Source organism: Ochotona curzoniae, unplaced genomic scaffold, assembly GCF_017591425.1.
Source record: "Ochotona curzoniae isolate NIBS_2020 unplaced genomic scaffold, NIBS_Ocur_1.0 contig_4909, whole genome shotgun sequence".
In the NCBI taxonomy this organism is placed as follows: Eukaryota; Metazoa; Chordata; class Mammalia; order Lagomorpha; family Ochotonidae; genus Ochotona; species Ochotona curzoniae.
The window spans coordinates 82,897-101,712 of record NW_024466416.1 but is presented as its reverse complement, the minus strand read 5'-3'; the positions used below and the strand labels follow the sequence as shown (position 1 = coordinate 101,712).

The following is an 18,816-nucleotide window of genomic DNA, read 5'->3' as shown; positions in this document are numbered from 1 at the left end:
ACACCCCTTGTCTGGGCTGAGGCAGCCAGGGCAAAATGAGGAGGCATGAAGCCCAGCCTCCCCCGCCAGAACCTCCCAGCACGTCACCACCTGAGAGGTGACACACACAGCAGCCCCAGCAAGCCACCACACTACCCTCAGCAGCCCAGCTTCCGGGGGCGGGACACCTGTCTTCGGGCTTTCCGTGACGTGTGCCTTCTGCCAGGGCGCAGGCTGTGGGTGAGGCGACATTTCCTGTCCCGGGGGACGCGGGGTGGGGGCAGAGATGAGTTGCTGAGTATGCAACACCTCTGGCGAGCACAGACACAGGCCCTACTTGGGGGGCCCGTTGTAAGCTGACCCCATGGAGTTGCCCCTGGCCCAGATATGCCCCCCAGGTAAGTGTGAAGTTCAAGAATGGGGCTCACACAGGGCGGGTGAGGGGGGACATCAACATCGCCATGGCCCTTGTTCTCTCTCCTTAGCCTACACCCTCACCTCAGGGGGAAGGAAGCTTAGACAACAAGGAGGTAGAAGAGAATAGAACTCCCAGACTGGGCCAAGGGAACCAAGGCAGATCAAGAGGGGTGGGGGTTAGGATGTTTCTGCTGGGAGGGTCCAGGCAAAGGCAGCAGGGTTTGCTGAATGCTTCTCAGATGCAAAAGGATGAGCTGGTAGACAAGGATACCAGGCCCACAGAGGGGCTTGCTGAGAAGGAGACTCCAGCCTTGTCCCCAGCCCCTCCCTCCAGGCACCCCACTTTCCCAGCGAACCCCTGTCAGCTCCTCAGGGTCCCCTTGGGTTCCTTACACCTCATTGCTGAGAGAACCCCCTGCTGTCCCTCCTACTGTTCTGCTGTCCCCACCCCGTCCCCACCACTGTCCCTGTCCTCCAGGCCCCTGGCTGGAGGTTGGTAGGATTCCTCTGAGTGTGGGAGAGAGGTGTGGGAAGCAGGGAGAGAGACATAATAGCCTCCCTCTGCCCCATGTTCTCCCTACTCTTTCCAAGCAACTCCTTTTGTGTTCACAGAGCCTCATGGAAGTGCCCCTGCCCCAGCATTCAGCACGTCCCAGACCACGGACTTGACCCACAGGAGCTGCCAGGGCCCAGGTTTGCTCTCCAGGCCCAGACTCCAGGTTCCACTGGGTGAGGAAGTCCAGCCCAGCACCCCCAGAACCTCAGCTGTGCAGACAGAGGTGAGTGGGAACCTGGGGGTGGGCATCCAGCTCCCTCATCAGGCCTACCCACCCACACTGAGCACTTGCAAACAGACAAGGTGACCTAGAGGGAAAGCTGCAGCAAAGCATAGCTGCCAACAGGTAGAGAAAGAGAGGCAGTACCCCCTTCCCCTGCCAGGCTGCCCCCTCAGCTCCTTGCTGCTTCTCTACTTTCGGAGAAGCCTGATCGAGCCCATGGGCGGCCCCATGCAGAGTCCTGGGTGGCTGCAGCAGGAGCCTGTGTCTCTGGATTAGCAGCCATCATGGCCAGCATGGCCCTGAGGCCGCCACAGCCCTGCCACCCACACAGTCCTTAGGAGCCCTCCCTGCAATTAGTGGGGTGTCCCTCCTTGTTGTAGTCCCTGGGGTGACTTCCTGTTTTGAGTCCCTTGCTGCCTCTCACTCTTCTGGAGCTCACTGTTCCTAGTGCCCTGGAGACACAGAGGGAAGGTAAGGGCGGGTGTCTGGGCAGAGGGCTGCTGGTGTGACCGGGGCAAGCTGATAGTCTCAGGGTGAGTGTGAATGGGCTCCTGGACAATCACACCCTCCACAATGCATGGTGGGGTAAGGAAGAGGGCAACCGCTTGCTTGGGGGCAGGGGAAGGTCCCTCCGTGGCTGCATCTCCTCTTTGCTCCCTTCTGTCCAGGCATCGCCCCAGGCCCTGGAAGCTGCCTCCATGATGAGGCCAGCAGAGAGAGCCGAGGAGGTCCCTGGTGGGGAAGGAGGTCAGGCTCTACAGGCTGAGATCCGGGCTTGGTTCCAGCGGACCCAGGCACCCTGGCTCCTGGAGGACGGGGTAGCCCCCGCCTGGTTCCACGGCTTCATCACGCGAAGGTGAGTCACAGAGAAGGAAACTGGCCCGAGAGAGGCACAGGCGCTGAACAGAGGCCCTGTCGGCGTCACGTGACCAGGCATGGGTCGACTGAGGCTACCAACCCCTAGCTCTGGCTCTTGGGGTCTCCCAGCCTTCCACAGAGGCCTCTGTCCTGGGGAGATCACTGGAGAGGTTCCCAGCCCAACCTCCTCCATGCCTCAGTACCCCCTTTCTAGGATCCATCATTCCCTATCTTTCCAGGCTGTCTTTGGAGCATAAGGTCCCTGGTGGCTGCAGGGCAGGGAACCTGGCCCCTGCCCACGCCCAACTGTCCACATTGTCTTCCCTCTATTTGCATTTTCGTTCCTTGCCTAGTGGTTTGTGTCTAGGACTTTTCGAAGGAGAGCCGGGGAGTGGAGGCACAAGGGCGCAGCAAGTGAGTCACAGCAGGGTTCCACCCCCCCTCTCTCCCTCTCTGACACCCTCAGGGAGGCCGAAAGGCTGCTGGAGCCCAAGCCTCAAGGATGCTACCTGGTGCGCTTCAGCGAAAGCGCGGTGACCTTCGTGCTGACTTACAGGTGCTGAGGGCGTGGAAGCGGGGGAGTGGACCCAGGCGGCCTCATCCCTGGAAGGGGACGGAGCGGGGCAGTCAGAAACCCTAGCACTAGGCAGGGAGGAGCCAAAATTGAGAGGCACCAGGTCTGATCCCGAATGGCACCCACCAGGAGCCGGACCTGCTGCCGTCACTTCTTGCTGGCCCAGCTCAGAGACGGACGTCACGTGGTCCTAGGCGAGAACAGCGCTCACGCACGGCTGCAGGACCTATTACGGCACTACACGGTCTGCCCACTCAGCCCCTACGGGGAGACCATCACCAAGCCCCTCGCCCGCCAGGTGCGCCTCCTCCTCTTCCTCCTGACCCAACACCCTGGGACCCAGACACCTGCGAAAGTCTCCTTCCCAGAGCCCAGGCCTGCAGACTCCAACCGTGCTTCCTCTCCCACCCTACAGCTCCCCCACCGCCCTGGGAAGCCCTTGGAGAAAGCAGAGAAAGCAGTGTGCTGGGAAAGAGAGCTGGAGAGACCAGCCTGGCCACACAGGCAGGAGGGCTAGCGAGGAGTGGGTCAGCCTGGCACAGCACACACGTTTTTTTAGGATCTATTCCTTGAGTGTGGATTTGATGTCAGGTGCAGGTAGGCTCTGGGAGTAACAGTTTTCAAATGCATAAAGCTTCCTCTTGGGAAGCAGTTATGATAGGTACCAAGTGTGAGGTGGGCCACCAGGGGTACCCTGAAGCCTGGCAGGGAGTGCCTCCTGAGACAAGTTCAGATGGCTACCAAGTGCCCTGTATTGTTCTGGATTCCAGAAAGACAGCAGTGAGCAAAATATTCTTGTCTTCCAGTAGCTTCTCTTGGAGGAGACAGCAACAAAGCAGATATTCAATAGTACTCAGTGAGTGCAGTGGGGAGCCGAGAAGAGGGGGACAAGGTAGACTGCTTCACACAGGCATTTCAAGAAGGGTCACTCCCAAGGGAACATCTGGACAGAGGCTTGAGTAGAATGAGAGGAGCCATGGTGAGAACTGGAGGAACAACACTGTAGGTGGCAGTAAGAGCAGGTGTACTGGCCCTGAGGTAGCAGGGGCCTGATGTGCGCGGAGTCGCTAACTGAGGAGGAGCAGAATGGCTGAGGGATTGAGAGATGGGAGACAGAAAGAGAATGGGAGGAGGCTCAGAGACTCGCATGGATTTGCAATGTGGTGCCAAGCTAGAGAAGGTTCTGGAGAGTCGCAAGCTGAGGAGCAGCATGGGAGAGGCAAGGAGGAGGCTGCTAGACGAGGGGCCAGAGTGCTGCAGTTCTGCCTCGCACATGGAGTTACCAGGACACTAGTAGGACTACATGGGGAGTGTGCAAAGACAGAGCTGTGGTTGGTAGAGCTGAGCAAAGTTGGAGGAGAATGCCCCATAAGTGGCCAGTGGCTGGCCGCTAGCAGCCAGGAGGCTGGAGATAAATGCTGGGCAGTTGTCAGCAGTGGGTAGACAGAGCCTCCAGGGCTGGGGTGCAAGCCACTGAAGTCAGTGTAGATGGAGAAGAAAAGAAGATTCAACATCCAGAGCTCCCAGGAGGGAGAGGAACCTGCAGAGAGCCAAGGAAAGGGAGGAGGGAGAGACGGGGGAAAATCAGGAGAGAGAACCGGGCTGGGGAGGGTGGGCGGGGGGCGGGTGGCGGTAAGGAGCTAGGCAGTCCGGCCTGAGAGAGGCGTGGAGCGAGAGCCAGTAGCACGGTCTTCAGATTGGACCTGGTATCTAAAAGGGAAGATCCCAAGGAATGAGGCAAGAGTGGTTCCATGCAGCTTGACTGGGGCCAACCCAGGCAGAGTCTATGATGGTGAAGAGTGGATATGGAGAACAACATCAGGTGGGGAAGGCAATGTAGGACCAGGAAGGAACCAGACTGGTGTGGGATTGGAGGTGCAGGAGGTGGGTGCAGGGGGCTGCTCTCCTCCCAGAAAGAATGGCTTGCAGGGGCAGGGAGGGAGTAGCAGGAGAGGAAAGGCTGATTTGGACTCATGGGCCCGCAGTACACCTCCCAATGGAGGCTGCTGGTTTGCAGGAGCCTGAGAACAGCTTTAGCCTACCAAGAAGCGCCATGTCTGGGGCTAAGGCTGAGCACAACTCCTGGGGGAAGAAGAGGGGAAGTTCCTATCAGTCCACATGCATTCTGCTCACATCTTCAGAAATAAACATGGGCTCAGCAGGCAGAAAGCTCAGTTCCCATGCTGATCATTTTTGAGAACAGCTGAGGCTGGGATAGGCTGAAGCCGGAAACCAGGAGCTTCATCTGGGTGGCCCATGCAGGTGGCAGGTGGCCCAAGCACTTGGGCCATCTGCTGCTGCTTTCCCAGATGCATTAGCAGGAAGCTGGATGCAAAGTGGAGCAGGCAGAATCAAAATTGGGCCCAATAGGGGATGCCAACCAGACCTTGCAAGTGGCACCTTAACCTGCTACAAATCAACACCTGCCCTCTCTTGTTGCTTTTTTTTTTTTAAGATTTTATTATTTATATTGGAAAGGCAGATTTATAGAAGGATCTTCCATCCACTGGTTCACTCCCCAGGTGGCCACAATGACTAGAGCTGAGCCAAACTGAAGCCAGGAGCTTTTTCCAGGTCTCCCATGTGGTTGCAGGGTCCTAAGGCTTGGAGCTGTCCTCTACTACTTTCCCAGGCCACAAGCAGGGAGTTGGATGGTATGTGGAACAGCCAGGATACAAACTGGCATGTGCAAGGCAAGGATTTTAGCCACTAAGGCATCGTGCTGGGCCCTCTTATTGCATTTTTACAACCTCAAGCACAAGTACAGACTGGGGTGGCCCCATGTTCCAGAAGAAATGTAATAACAGTTGTGGCTTGTGCCCAGAGCTTGCCCCTCCATGCAGCCCCTTAGCCTCTCCTATCACTTCCCCCAGGGACCCCAACTGAGGCCAAATTTTTGTGTCCATCTCACTCTCCTCCATCCTCCACAAAGACGACCTTATGCTGTCCTCCTGGGTTACTTACTTGTCCTCCAGCTCACCACTGCTTCTGGCACTCCTTCCTCCCCAGCAGACTCCTGTGCCAGTAGGACTTTGCCTGAGGACTGAAGAGACAGACTCCACAAGCAAAAGCCAGGATACAAACCCCCAGTATACCCCAATCATCAGACACGCACAGACCCCTGCCCCAACACTGAAGGAGGGGGCTCGGGAGCCGAAGGAGGTACTGGGAAAGGAGCCAGGATTTGGGGTGGGGCAAGAGGGAGGAGGCAGAGCCCGAGCTGGGAAGGATGAGCTCCACCTCAGTTATGTCACCAGGCACTCTCTTCTAGCCCTGCCAGCTGCCCAGGCCCAAGCCTCCTATTCCCGCCAAACCCCAGCCACCCTCAGAAGTCTACACAAGTCCAGCTCCACGGTCTCGTCCAGTCCTACCCCCAAGGCCCACAAATCCCATCTACCACGAGCCTGATGAACCCATAGCCTTCTACGCCATGGGCCAGGGCAGCCCTAGGAAGGCCTCCAGCAATATCTATGAGGAGGTAGAATTGCCGGCTGCCCTGGCTGCTGGACACCCTGCGCTGCGGAAGTGCTGGTCCAGGCCTATCCCTGGAAGTGAGGTGAGTGGGGATGCAGGGGAATGACTTCTGGTCAGCTAGGTCTTGAGCCTTGGTCTGAGGACCAAATGAGCTATGCTGTCAGCAACCTGTTCCAGCCCAGGGGTAGCACCCTCTCCTTGCCCTGTTAGCAGCCCTCTGGTCTCACAGAGGAGAGGCCCTGGGTAAGGTCCCTCATGCTTTCCCTTACTGAAGCCTGCCTTTGGGTCTGTGGCCGTTTTATCCTTCAGACACTCTGTGGTAGCACCTAGGGCTCACCCTCTGCCTTAAGGGCCCTGTCATCTGGAGAAGAGCACTGGGGACCCTGTGTCATCTCAGATGAGCTCAGAGAAGGGTGCAACTCCACCACCATCCTCCATTCCCACACCCCTCCCTGATAGGTCCAAGTGGTATCATACAATGTGCTGAAGCCACTGGATACTCCTAGCCCCTTTCTCTACACCTGCCCCCCTCAGGCCCTTCTTCACCCTCTCCCTCTGCTGCTGTACCCCAGGCACAACTCAGCCCTTGTGCCTGCTCACATTTGCACACACCTCTGCCCATACCTGCTGTCCCCAGTCCGTGTCTTCATCCAGGCTCCTCCACAAGCTCTTGATCCCCTCTCTGGGCCCATGCAATCCCTCAAACCCGACTCAGCCAGCTCTGTTCTCCCCTGACTCCAACCACTCCCTCTCATATTCTGTGTCCTCACTGCTGTTTCTTCAGTCCCCAGCTGTTTAAGCCTGAATCCTAGGGCTTGCTCACTAACCCAAACATCATACCCCCAACCTTTCCACACCCCACTGCTTCTTGCTGGGTTCCTTTTAAATAGCAGCTCTTTCTTCTCCTCCCTTCCTGGACCCCAGAAGCTACTCCCTGTACTTTATGCACACCTGCCCTAACACTGATCACCTAGGACACACACTACCTCCCATCCACTCTCCAGGACAGGTGTTTAGAAAACAATTATTGAGTGAAATGAGAGGAGTTGGACCCTGAAGCCTGTTAGGATCACTCATCTTAGGCCTTGAGCTGCATGCAGCTGGGCCCCGGAGACAGAAGGTAGAGACCTCCAACTGTCATTTTCTCTGCAGAATCCAAGCAGCGGTGGCGGGCAGCAGCAATCTGAGAGCTCTGGGGCTGGACAAGGCCCACCGCCATCCCAGCAGCCCCCATTGCCCTGGAGACATACCCTCCCCCACAACCTTTCTAGGCAGGCGCTTCAGGACCGAGGACCCCTTGGACTTCCTCAGTAGACGGTGAGTCTGAATGGGGGGGCGGGGGAGACAACTCAGAATGTAGTTTGCACGCCTGCCTGTCTCAGGAAATGTGGCTGGCACAAAGCAGGGGCGGGTAAAGCTGGAAAGGACCTCACCCTCATCTATCGCGAGGGTGGCAAAGAGGTGTCAGCTCGCATGCCAACACCAATCCATTGGTCGTGGCTGCCTAGAGCGCTTGCCTTGGAAAGGATATTAAGGTCATGTCTGAACTCAGCAGAAAAGAGCACCATGATTGATTAGTGATGTCTGTCCTGGAAGAGGGAGGGAGGAGGAACAGTAGCACTTCATTTACCCTCGGTGAGATCAAGTGAGACTACCTTTGAAGGCAGATCAGGAAACAAAAACAGATAGGGATAGGCTGGTGATGTCCCCAAGGTCAAAGGCTGGAACCCAGCTCTCCTGATCACCCCCTTGAGTGCTATGTTCTTACCCCATATCCACCAACTCTCCTCAACAGGGAACGTCAGAGAATTTCTCAGGCAGGTAATCCAGCTTTGTAGAACGTTGTGGCACCGAGGCCTGGGTGTTGAGTCCCCCTCCTCCAAGGGACCAATCTATCCCACCCTACCACCAAAGAAGCCTGGAAGTTGGAGAAGCAGCTAAGGGGTCTGCTTCCTCCTGGAACACTGACTCTCCGCCCCCTGCCCCCGAGAGTCCCCAAGAACCGAGCGGCTCAGCGTTCAGCCGTCCTCTGAGGCGGCCAGGAAGTGTGTTAGGAGAGCTTTGCTGGCTCCCACAGCCCCATTTCTCCTCTTGGAGTCTTATTTCCTTGGCCCCTCTGAGCCTTTGAGTCTGGGCTCTGGTCCAATGCTGCTGTTGTCTGAGGAATGGTTTGGTGAGAACAGATGTTGGAACTTGTTTGTTGATTCTTGTCTGGCTAATAAATCATCGCCAACAACCTCCGCCCACAGGGAGCCAAGGCCTCCCAGCTCCTTCTGTCTCAGTCTCTGCCTCTCTTCTCTTTTTCTCATCCCCTGGAAAGCAAATGCTTGAACCACCACTGCAGTGGGGACAGAGGGTCTGGGGATGGAGAGGTCACAAGGTCTGTTGGCTGGGTTCTAGGCTGTTCCAAAACAAGAGACACAACTTTTCTCTGTCAAAAAGTCTGTGCCCAGCTGGACTGGACTGAGCTGAGCCTGTGGCCTGGGCCAGGGGCAGCTGCACCAGCTGAGGGCACTGGTGAAGAAAGTGGAGCGGGGAGGGAATAGACAAGGCTGTCCTCCCCTTACCCTCCTCCCAAACCCTCTGCCAAGTGCAAGGCTGGGGAACAGATGGCATGGGGAGCCTCTTGGAGTGCAGGAGTCCCTCCACAGGACCCCCTGTCCTGCTTCCATCCCTTTGTAATACCTCCATCCTTCCCTGCCCCTGCCCACCTCCAGGCAAGCTCCCGTTCCAGCTCCAACCCCCTATAAGCATCTGCCCTGGTTGGGACTGAGGGACGGGGCTTTCCAAGGCAGTAGGGTGGGGTCTGCCCCTGGATGGCCCCTAGGGCTGGGTGGAGCCCACCCCAAAAACTACTCAGGCCTGTTCATGGTGGGCCCCATCTGGGCAGCTTTTTCCATAAAGCCATCCCCACAGGCCAGGGGCCCTGTCCTTCCCAGAGGCCTGGAAACCTTCCAGACCCTTCCCTCCAGCCACATTGGACCCTGGACCTGGCTTGCTATCACCTGCACCCCACCCAGGCAGCCTAGGACAGCTGGGTGACAGCCAGATTCCCTCCTTTCTGCTCCAGTGCTCATCGACTGGAGGAGCAATATGTCTGCTGAATCAAGAGTTGCGGGTTCCACTTCCTTTGTCCTTCGGTCCAGAAGCCTCTAGGAGGGCAGGGGGAAGCAGATGGCCTTGCTAAGATGGGGAGGAGACAGAATGTGTTAAGAATCACCTAATGGTGCATTCTTCCCAGCAGAGAAGACAAGGCTAAGAGGTGCTTCTTGGTGGCACAAATGATGGGAATGGGAACTGACTTGGGCGAGTGTGGGGAGGAGGCCAGAAGTGTCCTGGCAGCCACTTGCTCTTTGTGGACAGCAAAGCCCAGGCTGGGGCCAAGCTCCCCTGCCCACCCTGTTCTTCAGCCTGGGCTGGACACACCAAAGCCACAACAGACAACAGGATGCCATCAAGCACTGTGGACACTTCCACTAGGGGACTCTTTCTGTGCCACTGCACCCAGCATTCTATATCAAAGGGAACACAGACCTCTTTATCTGCACGGGAGGCCATGCAAGCAAAGAACTTAGGGCTGACTGGGCCAGAAAGGATGTGGAGACACTCTGTAACAGACCTTAGGGTCAACTCAGGAGGGAATCAGTCTAGAGACGGAAGGTGACAGGAAGCTGGAGGTGGAATTTATTTATTTGAAAGGCAGTTAATCTTCCAATTAAAACAGATCTTTTTATAAATGGGGGAGGGGCGGGCCCAGGGCAATGACCTAGTGGCTAAATCTTCGCCTTGCAAACACTGGGATCCCATATGGGCACCAATTCGTGTCCTGGCCACTCTACTTCCCATCCAGCTCCCTTCTTATGACCTGAGAAAGAGCAAAGGATGGCCCAAAACCTTGGGACTCTGCACCCACATGGGAGACCCAGAAGAAGCTCCTGGTTCCTGACTTCTGATCAGCTCAGCTCCAGCTGTTGCAGCCATCTGGGGAGTAAACTAGTGGATGGAAGCTATTTCTGTCTCTCCTCTCTGTAAATCTGCCTTTTCAATGAAAAGTAAATCCATCTTTTTAAAAACTTGAGTGACTGAGATGGGGAGAGACTTCCTTCCATCTGTCTGTTTACTCCCCAAATGCCTTCAACAGTCAGAACTGGGCCAGACTGAAGCCAGGAGCCAGGAACTGCATCCAGGCCTCTCACATGACCCATCCCCTGCTGCCTCCCAGGCATGTTAGGAAGAAACTGGATTGGCAGTGTGCAACAACCAAGACTCAAGATACTCCAGTATGGGAGGTGGGCATCCCAAGCGCTAGCATCACCTGCTGCACCCCAACGTCTTCCCTAAGGACCTGATCTTGCCATCCCAGCCAAGGGTTCCTCCTGATACATGGGAAAAGGATGAAGTCCCAGTGCCGCCAAGGGTTCCAGCTGCTGTCCAACCCTGAAGACCTCGGGGGTGGAAATTCCCTTCCCCTCCCAACCTAGGGCACGCTGCCCTGGGCTGCTGCCCTCAATTCCATGTGGAGGCCAGTACATACAGGCAGACCTCAGAAGGGAGGACAAACTGAGCAACTTGTACTGGGGAAGGGCACTGAGCAATTATGCTGAGCAGGGTTCCCCTACCTCCAGCCAGCCTCCACCCCTTGCCAGGATGTGGAGGGCACTTCCTAGCTAACAGCTCTCCCATGGGGTGTCCCCACCCCTCCAACCAGGGCCTCTGTGGCTCATCCCACCTGGAGACCTGCGATAGGAGTCTTAACCGCACCCACCCCTTAGACACCATGTGACAGACCTGTGAACAGGAAGCACAGCCCAAGATACTCCACAAAGCCTCTTAGGAAAGAGCTGTGGGCCGGTCCTCCTCTCAGAACTGACCCTGGAGGGAGGAGTGAAACCCACCCTGATCACTCATGAATCTTCTCATTTCCCCTGCGCCTCCGAACATCCTGCAGATACCAGTATTAAGGTCCACAGTCCAGCTGGGCTGCAGCACGAGGCCCAGCTCTCCCTGGGGGTTGGCAGCATTGGGGGAAGTGACAGGAACGCCCTCAGGATGGCAACTCTGCCATCTGCTTGCCATCAGCTCCTCCCCCTGCAGTCCTGGCCAGGGCCATACTGCATACTTGCCTAGCCGTGGCCCCACCTGTCTCCCACAACCACATGTCTCAACCTCTAAGCCAAGCCTTCGCACCTTTCAGCCCTTTGGCTGTTGCTGCCAGCCACATTTTGTCTCCCTTATCCCTTCTCGTCTTTCTTCCTGTTCATTCCTGTTCCCTCCAGGAAGTCCTCCCAAACCAAGGCTGTTCATCTTCTGTCAGTGCTGTCTCCTGGCGACCAGGAGGCCCCATTCATCAACTAAATTACCAGATTTTAGAAGTAAAAAGTGGTTTTCAAAGGGGAGGGAGCAGAAGGCAGGGAGCAATTTAAGACTAACTGGGGAAAACTTGAGAACCAAAGGCAGTGGGAAGCATGAGGAACCCTGGTGATATCACCCCCTCCTGAGTTCTGCCCATTTCCAAGACATTTGGGCTCAGTCTGCCCGCCAGCTCTTGCCTCCCAGGGCTCCAAATATGAGAATGCAGAACTGGTGAACCCCAGAGCATGGCAACTCAGGTGGGAGGGGACATACCAACCGCGCTGCACAGTAAGGCATGTGGTTGACTCAGCATCTCTGAACTCCAGGCCCTGTTGAGCCAACCAAGCCCCTTTCCTCGCTCCCCTGGGGGTTGGGGGGAAGGTACAAGTCCTGGCCTCAGTGGACGGGGTTCATCTCCTGGCTGAGGGCTGGCTGGATGCACGGACTTGGACAACTGCAGCCCAAGTGTCCCTGTGGGATGCAGGAGCCCTGTCTGGCTGCAGCCTGAAGTAGGTCAGATTTCAGATAAGCGGGTGGTTTTCCTGTAAGCAATGAAACCCTTCTCTGTACTTAATGAGAAACAGACTCCTCAACTTACCCCAGCTCACTGATGCGGAAGCACGGTGAGCTCCTCACTCTACCCCTTCCTTCCCACGCAGGTCCCCACCACACCCCTGCTCAAACCGCCCCCCACACCTCCGTCACCAGAACTACCTATCACAATTCCCTCCCATGTCTCTTTCAATGAGACTTGGGTCTCTCCATCTGGTCAACACCTCCTCTAGCTGGGACCCAAGGGCTCTCCTGCAGAAACCACAGCAGCTGCTCTGTACCTCTTGCCCACCCCTGCTGGAGCCTGGTATCCTCAGAAATACCTCAGGGATGGCCTGCCTGCTGGTCTTTGTGACCAGCCCTACCGAGCCCTGTCCTGACAGGAAGCAGTCAGCCATACATCACGGTGCCCTGCAGCTCACTGGAACAATGACTTTGGAACCCAGAAGCCTCCATGGCTTTCTGTCGAGCCCATGAGCCCTATGCTTATGACCACCAGGCTACATACAGAAGAGTTGACTCTGGGTACAACCATGTTCATTAATACTTCCCGGCCCATCAGGTGCAGGGTTAGGCCTCAGAAGGATCGCCTGACTTCCCCCAGTCTCTGGAGCTGCCTGAGCACAGCAATGCTTCCTACACGGAGAGTCATCGGTCTCTCTGAAAGTCATCCTGGCCCGTACTCAATGGCACCCCTCTTCCCCAGGCTCATCAGAGGCCACGAAGCCAGGCTAGATGGTGAGCAGAGGGAGCCAAGCCACGAGGTGCATAGCCCCAGGCGGCTCAGAGAGTGATCTACATACACGGTCAACCCCGTGATCTGGGCACAGGGCAGCCAGTGTCCATCAGACTCAAGATTTTATTTTAACAGACATCCCTGGTTTAAAAAAAAAAAAAAAAGGAGGAAGGGTCACCATCTCACCACACCCATCAAGGGGCAGAACTCCCACCCAAGACCCCAATGCCTTCCTCAAGGCGTGGCTTGAGCCTTTGCCAACTCCAGGACAGAAAGGAGCTGAATTTTCTAACTTGTGGTAAGAAAAACCTATCAAATATGTTCATTCTCGCTGAGGCGAGAGCTGGGTCCTCAGGGAAAGATCCTGGGCTTGGAGCAGCTGGGGTCCCAGAGGTTAAGCTGGGGGCCTGGCCAGCTGGGCTGGCAGGAGGTCCGGGAGTAAGCAGCTCCGGAGCCCTTAGAATCCGTATTTGGCTTGGGTCTGCCGGCGGCTGAGCTTGTTCTCTGACCAGGTGTTCTTCAGCTCCAGCTCCCGCTCCTTCGCCTGCACAAGAAGAAGGGGATGTGAGAGGCACTTCCATGCTGCCCTCCTGGCTCAAAACCTTCTCCTACCCTAACAGTTCTCAGGAAGACAGCAAATCTCTTGCAAAAGACTTGATTTCTCTTATCTACTGAGAAGGATAAGAACTCAGGAAAACAAAGAAAAATCACCTCTTGGGGAAGTTAATGAGGTTTAAGCACAAAAAAGCCTGAGGAACCTGAGGGCATCTGCTGGTAAAATTAAAACTGAAATACTATGGCGGCCAACAGACAAACGAGGTCTAGGACTTGGCGTCTGGAAGCGGAATGGCAGGAAGGGCGAGGACATCCCCACAGCCAAACTGCTGCACTGAGCAGAGGGGCTGAGGGACCCAGGACGTCCAGGTCATCCTGAAGGAAGGAAGAAGTGGTGAAAATCTGGGTGACACTCTAATGACAACTTTAATCCTCCATCTTAGCGGCTCCTGGCTCTGTACTATATCCTGGTATATAGATACCACCCTAGAAAGGGAGTTCCCTAAGTCCCCAAAGTTATCTGCCATCGGCTCACCTGCCCTGGAATTGAAAAAGATCCTGCCTTGAAATCACACCCCAGGGAAGGGTTCCACAGGGCTCCTGTAGAGGACAGAGCCCATGCTGCAGGATGCGGAAGCAAAGCCTGCAGCCACACCCCAAACCCCAAAACCTGCTGCCCAGGCAGGGACCAGGAAAGATCTCATCCAAGTCTGTGACCCTGGCTGCATCTGGCTCTGCAGGCCTCAAAAGGATGCTGTTGAATGACGAGACAAGAAAATGAAGGCTGCCCCGTTATGCCAAGTAAAAACCAAGGACATGCTATTAATCTGAAGAGACCTCTTTTTAGATTATTTGTACTTCCCCATCAAATGTGCTGATGTTCTCCACAAAAGTGGTAAATACAAAAGCAACTTCCTCCCGAGCAAATGTTTTTGCTAAATTGGCTAATCAATCTTTTTAGCCTTTTAAGTTACTGGGGGTGGAGGGAGGAGGGAACTGCTGTTTAAAAGAACCCTAGAATCAACCATGTCCTCCTGAAATCCCATTGTAGTGATCTGAATTCCCACTCCCACAGTTCATTCCTGCCCTGGTCCCCCAAGCCTCTGCAGCAACACAGAGCTCTGCGTAGCAACATCCTGCGGGATACATCCCCCCCTAGTGGCCACACCAAGAACAAGGTTGGATGCCAGACAGCAGGGGCCCCCTGGCAAAACAGGTAGCACTTTCAGAGCCCAGCCTGCATTTTCAGCCTCTCACCTGATGAATCAGATATGTAATCTGGTGTTTCCGCCGCTGCTGGCCTGTAGGCTGCTCACCTTTCTTCTGCAAAGGAGAAAAACAGTGATTTACCCACAGCAAGAAAGGCAGATTTGCTTATGTAAGTCAGCCAGGGTAGCTGGCGATTAAGAAATCAACCTCAGCCGAAATCCTAGGGAGAAGCGTCAACCTGGGGCTGTTTCTATGTCTCTATATTCACAAAAGCTATTTTTATTAAAGCTATTATGCAAAACTCCAAGCTCAGAATACCTGCCTTAAATAGCCTACTGATGTCCCCATCACATTGCAAATACTTGAGGTCAGGGCCAGCGTATTTCAGCCGCACCCCACCACAGCCCCAGCTCTGTCCATAGCAGACCCGACACAGGGTGCTACTGCCTGCAGTGTGTCCAAGGCAGCATAAGTGCCAGGTACAGAGGTCTTCCCCTTCATTTTAGGTCCTCTCACTCCTGCACCACACCCCTCTCAGACCCTCTTCATCTGTCTGTCCTCTCTCCCTAGGAAGGCCAGATGTCTCATCCATCTCCTACCTACCGGTCACCCAACTCTCTCCCATGAGTCTCCTGTGGCTGAAATTCAGAGCCCCCCCACCCCCGCTCCATTTCTAGTACTAGCAGCCCCTGTGCTCAGCAACCTTACGTCACAGCACTCATCTCCCATCTGTCCTCCCCACCCATAACCGCACTGAAGCCCTGACCAAACTTGGACACCAATGATTTATAGCCAAAAGCTGTTCTGCTCTGGGCTTCCACTCTGTGGTTTTTCCTCCACCAGAGCCCTCTCAGATTCGAAGCTTTCCAATCAGTTCCACCAGACTCCCAAAACCCCCTCCAGAGCCACCCTGGCTCTTAGGTAACCATTTGTGCGATCCTCAGGCCTCCACTCTCGCACAGCAGGGGCCACAGCTGTTTCTCAAACACCCAGGCCCATACAGATAGCAAGAAGGAAATGTGGAGCTGGGCACACAGCAAATTCATGTCCCCCACTGCCGTGTTATTCCATGTGGCAGCTACAGACAACATATGTAAGGCACCCAACTCCTCTCCTGGCTGGCGAGCACAGACAACAGCCATTGCTGTGTACCATTGCTCTTAATCCATGGCTAGTCTGCCATGCTCGCCTGAGTGGTTTTTCCAGTAAGCAGAGCTGGATCCGCGTTGACCTAACCACAATGCTGTCCCTGATGACCATCAGCATTCAGTTAAAACAAATGGCTGGGGCTCCAACAGACATCTGTGACCACAGAACAAAGCGAAGCAAAAGAGGGAGCAGGGAGAAGGGAATCAAATCCATGACCTTGGCCTTGCCAGTGCTGGGCATGCATCCAGGGCTTCCCCACGTCCTCCCCGCTATGGCAGACACATCAGTGTCCGTGTCTGCTGTACCCAGTACTGAGTGCTCAGCACTCACCACACTGAGAACGGAGTGAGGCATGGGGTGTGGGGCAGGGAGTGTGAGGGAAGAATGCCCTGAAAAGATGGCAACTGGCTTCAAGGACAAAGGAGGGAAAGGAGAGGAGTGGCAAGCTCAGAGCTGCAGAGGCCCTGCTGCACCACACTCCAAATCCATTCCAAGCCACGCCCATGTACCTCAGATGGGAGAGGGCCCGTGCTGAAGAGAGGGCAAAGTGGTGGGTTCTGACCAGTAGGGCAAGAGCCACCAGAGATCTCCCAGCTGCTCATCTCAGTATTGGACTCTTCCTTCCAGCTGGAAGGCAGCTCAAGGGCAGCCGAGTTCTAGAAGGCAGCCCTCTGAGAGGCTTGGTGCAGACACAGGTAGTAGGGGTACCCTATGTGGTGCAGTGCCCCTAACAATGGGGTATGGGAACAGGACAGGGAGGAAAGTGAATTTTGCTCTGGGGCTTCCCAGCTGGCCTCCCTGTATCCTTTCCTCCCATCATACTTTGCTGAAGGACTTCATGGTCTTCTCCTCAGTCAGTGATTTGGTCATCCACTGCTGGGCACCGCTGAGCTGGTCATCACCTTTGATCTCCACAAAGTTGATTTCCTCCCTCCCCCGGTTCCTCTTGCCCTGTAGCCGCTTAAACTGGAAAAGAAAGGAAAACACAGCAGTCAAAAACTTGAGGCAGGGGATCAGGAAATGCTGCCAAGGACCCAGAGTTCATGGTAGAAGTTTCTGACAGCAACCCAAAGGCCTCTTGATTCTCCTTTGCACAATGCGTCCTGTCACCTGCTCCAACTGTACTCCCTGGATGCTCGGCAGGAGGCTGCTTCTCAGCAGGTCTCTGGGACTCAGCAGCAGGAAGACCAGGAGGTCTTCCCAAACATAAGTGAGTGCAGAGTCAGGAGTACGAACTGTTTTCAAATGACACATAAAGCCTAACCACCTAAACGGATTGCACACAATTTGCAGATTATGAATTGAGGGCAAAAACAAACAAACAAAAAAGGGTGTCTTCCCTAAAAATTGGTTTTTCATCTCCAATTGGTTCTGTATCACCAAATCAGCAAACTCCACACCAGAGCAGAAGTCAGAGAGAGAGAATATGGCTGGGAGCTTGGGTTGCATGTGTACACACATGTGTATATGCACACATGCCTGCCCAACATACTAAGAAACAGCCATTTTTCCCACTCCTTAAAAAAACAAAACAAAACAACAACAAAAAAAACCACTTAGATCATATTGCATGTCAGCCCAAGATGTGCCTGGGAGGGAGTGAGGAGGAAGGGAATAAACCTGGAAAACAGAAAATTGAGGAGCAGACGTTATAGTGCATAGAGTTCAGCTGCCACATGCAATGCGAGCATCCCATGCTAGAGAGCTGGTTTAAATCCCAACTGCTCTACTTCTGATCCGGCTTCCTGTTAATACATCTGGGAAGGCAGCAGATGACATGGGTTCCTGGTACCTAGGTGGGAGACCCAGACAGAGATTTAGGCTCCTGGCTTTGACCTGGCACAACCATAGCTACGGTGGACATTTGAGGAATGAGTCCATGAATGAAAGATCTCTCTATCGCTTTCTCTTTGTCACAGAGCTCCCACTCTGGCCGCTGCACTCCCCAGTGGGAACCCCATCCCAGCCAGGGTGTCCCATTAGCTCCCCAACCAGGCCTGTTCCTAGCCATAGATCATGTGCATGCCAGTGGTTACTCTGACCCAGCTTGGCATAGCCCCTCATCTTGGCCTTTGCCTTAGATGCTGTAGCCTGGCATCCCTGGCTCACACAAACCCGTAGATACAAGAGCCTAGCTCAGCATGACCTGTGCTCCCACCTGATTTCTGTTCTTGCTGGTGAGCTAAGGTTTGCTTGCCCCTGCCCAGTCTGCCCCTTCCATACCCAACCCACACATTAGCCAACGGTTGGAGCTACTTTGCCCAGCTTGCCTGACCCCCAGACCTGGACCATGTGATCGTCAGTGAGAGTTATGACCCACTAGGGGAGTTTCTCAAGTACCCCCACTTGACCAGAGACCTAGATCTCATACATGCCAGTGGGTGTTAGGCCAGTGCCCGTCATAGCCTGCTCCTCCATCTTGGCCTTGTATGAGCTGGTGAACGTTGCGGCCCAGCCCACCCCATACCCTGTTTTAGGATGCACATGCGTGTGCTGTAGCCTGGACCTGCCCAAACTGTTCTCAGTCCCTGTACCTGTGAGTGATGGCAGGTTCCGTGGTATCACCTAGCTCAGTCCATCACCACCCCAAATAATGAGCTAACCAGTGGGACTTGTGATTACACAGGGTTTGGCCCACACATCACCCACAGAATCCACCCCCAGACCTGGTTCTCTCACATGCTGGTTAGTGCCATAGTTCTGCCTAATGTGATCTGTCCCCTGTTCCATCAGTCTGGAAATGGCTGCAGTGTTGGCATAAATGTGGACTGGTCTAGACTCTAGCACCAACTAGTGCCCTGGAGGACCAGGGTAGATGCAGGACGGGTCAGGCAATGTGTGAGCTGTGTCTGGGTGTGGATCAGGCTTGGCTGGGTTGAAACATCCAAAAGTAAGAACCGGAATGAGTTGACGGCCAGTTAGGAAAGGCCACTGTTCTTGCTAGGACAGGGGATGGACTAAGTAGGGCTGGCCCATGGACCCACCAATGTGTGTGAGATCTGACATTGAAAGAAGTTCTTATGGAGGAGCTTGGGAAACTCCTCTGTCAGGACAAGTTCCTGTAGGTGAGTGTAAGAACTACAATATGGAGCAGCCCAGACCAGGCCAGGGAATGGTACCCACTGGCATGCATTTGGCACAGGTCAGGGGCAAACCAGACTGAACCAGTTCACATTACCAGC

General features: G+C 55.0%; 2 protein-coding genes across 4 annotated transcripts in view; one reads left to right on the top strand and one right to left on the bottom strand.

Annotated features, from left to right (window-relative positions):
- The first annotated feature begins 229 nt into the window (after positions 1-229).
- On the top strand, positions 230-8,321 carry SH2D2A (SH2 domain containing 2A). 2 transcript variants are annotated; one of them, XM_040988524.1, is made up of 9 exons: positions 230-377; positions 1,009-1,175; positions 1,844-2,031; positions 2,500-2,589; positions 2,737-2,905; positions 5,617-5,769; positions 5,879-6,163; positions 7,234-7,398; positions 7,877-8,321. In XM_040988524.1, exons 1-8 carry the CDS (start codon positions 344-346, stop codon positions 7,393-7,395), a joined length of 1,248 nt encoding a protein of 415 aa, XP_040844458.1. In that variant the 5' UTR covers positions 230-343; the 3' UTR covers positions 7,396-7,398; positions 7,877-8,321. The 2 variants fall into 2 exon arrangements, with proteins under 2 accessions (XP_040844458.1, XP_040844460.1); XM_040988526.1 differs by having other exon boundaries at positions 231-377; positions 5,620-5,769.
- Positions 8,322-12,830: 4,509 nt separating this feature from the next.
- PRCC (proline rich mitotic checkpoint control factor) overlaps positions 12,831-18,816 on the bottom strand; it is a 29,105-nt gene continuing 23,119 nt past the window's right edge. For both annotated transcript variants that reach the window (XM_040988523.1, XM_040988522.1), the window contains 3 exons: positions 16,457-16,600; positions 14,534-14,599; positions 12,831-13,265 (listed from right to left, as the gene is read on the bottom strand). In XM_040988523.1, coding sequence (XP_040844457.1) covers positions 13,179-13,265; positions 14,534-14,599; positions 16,457-16,600 — 297 coding nt within the window. In that variant the 3' untranslated portion in view covers positions 12,831-13,178. The remainder of the gene's footprint in view (positions 13,266-14,533; positions 14,600-16,456; positions 16,601-18,816) is intronic.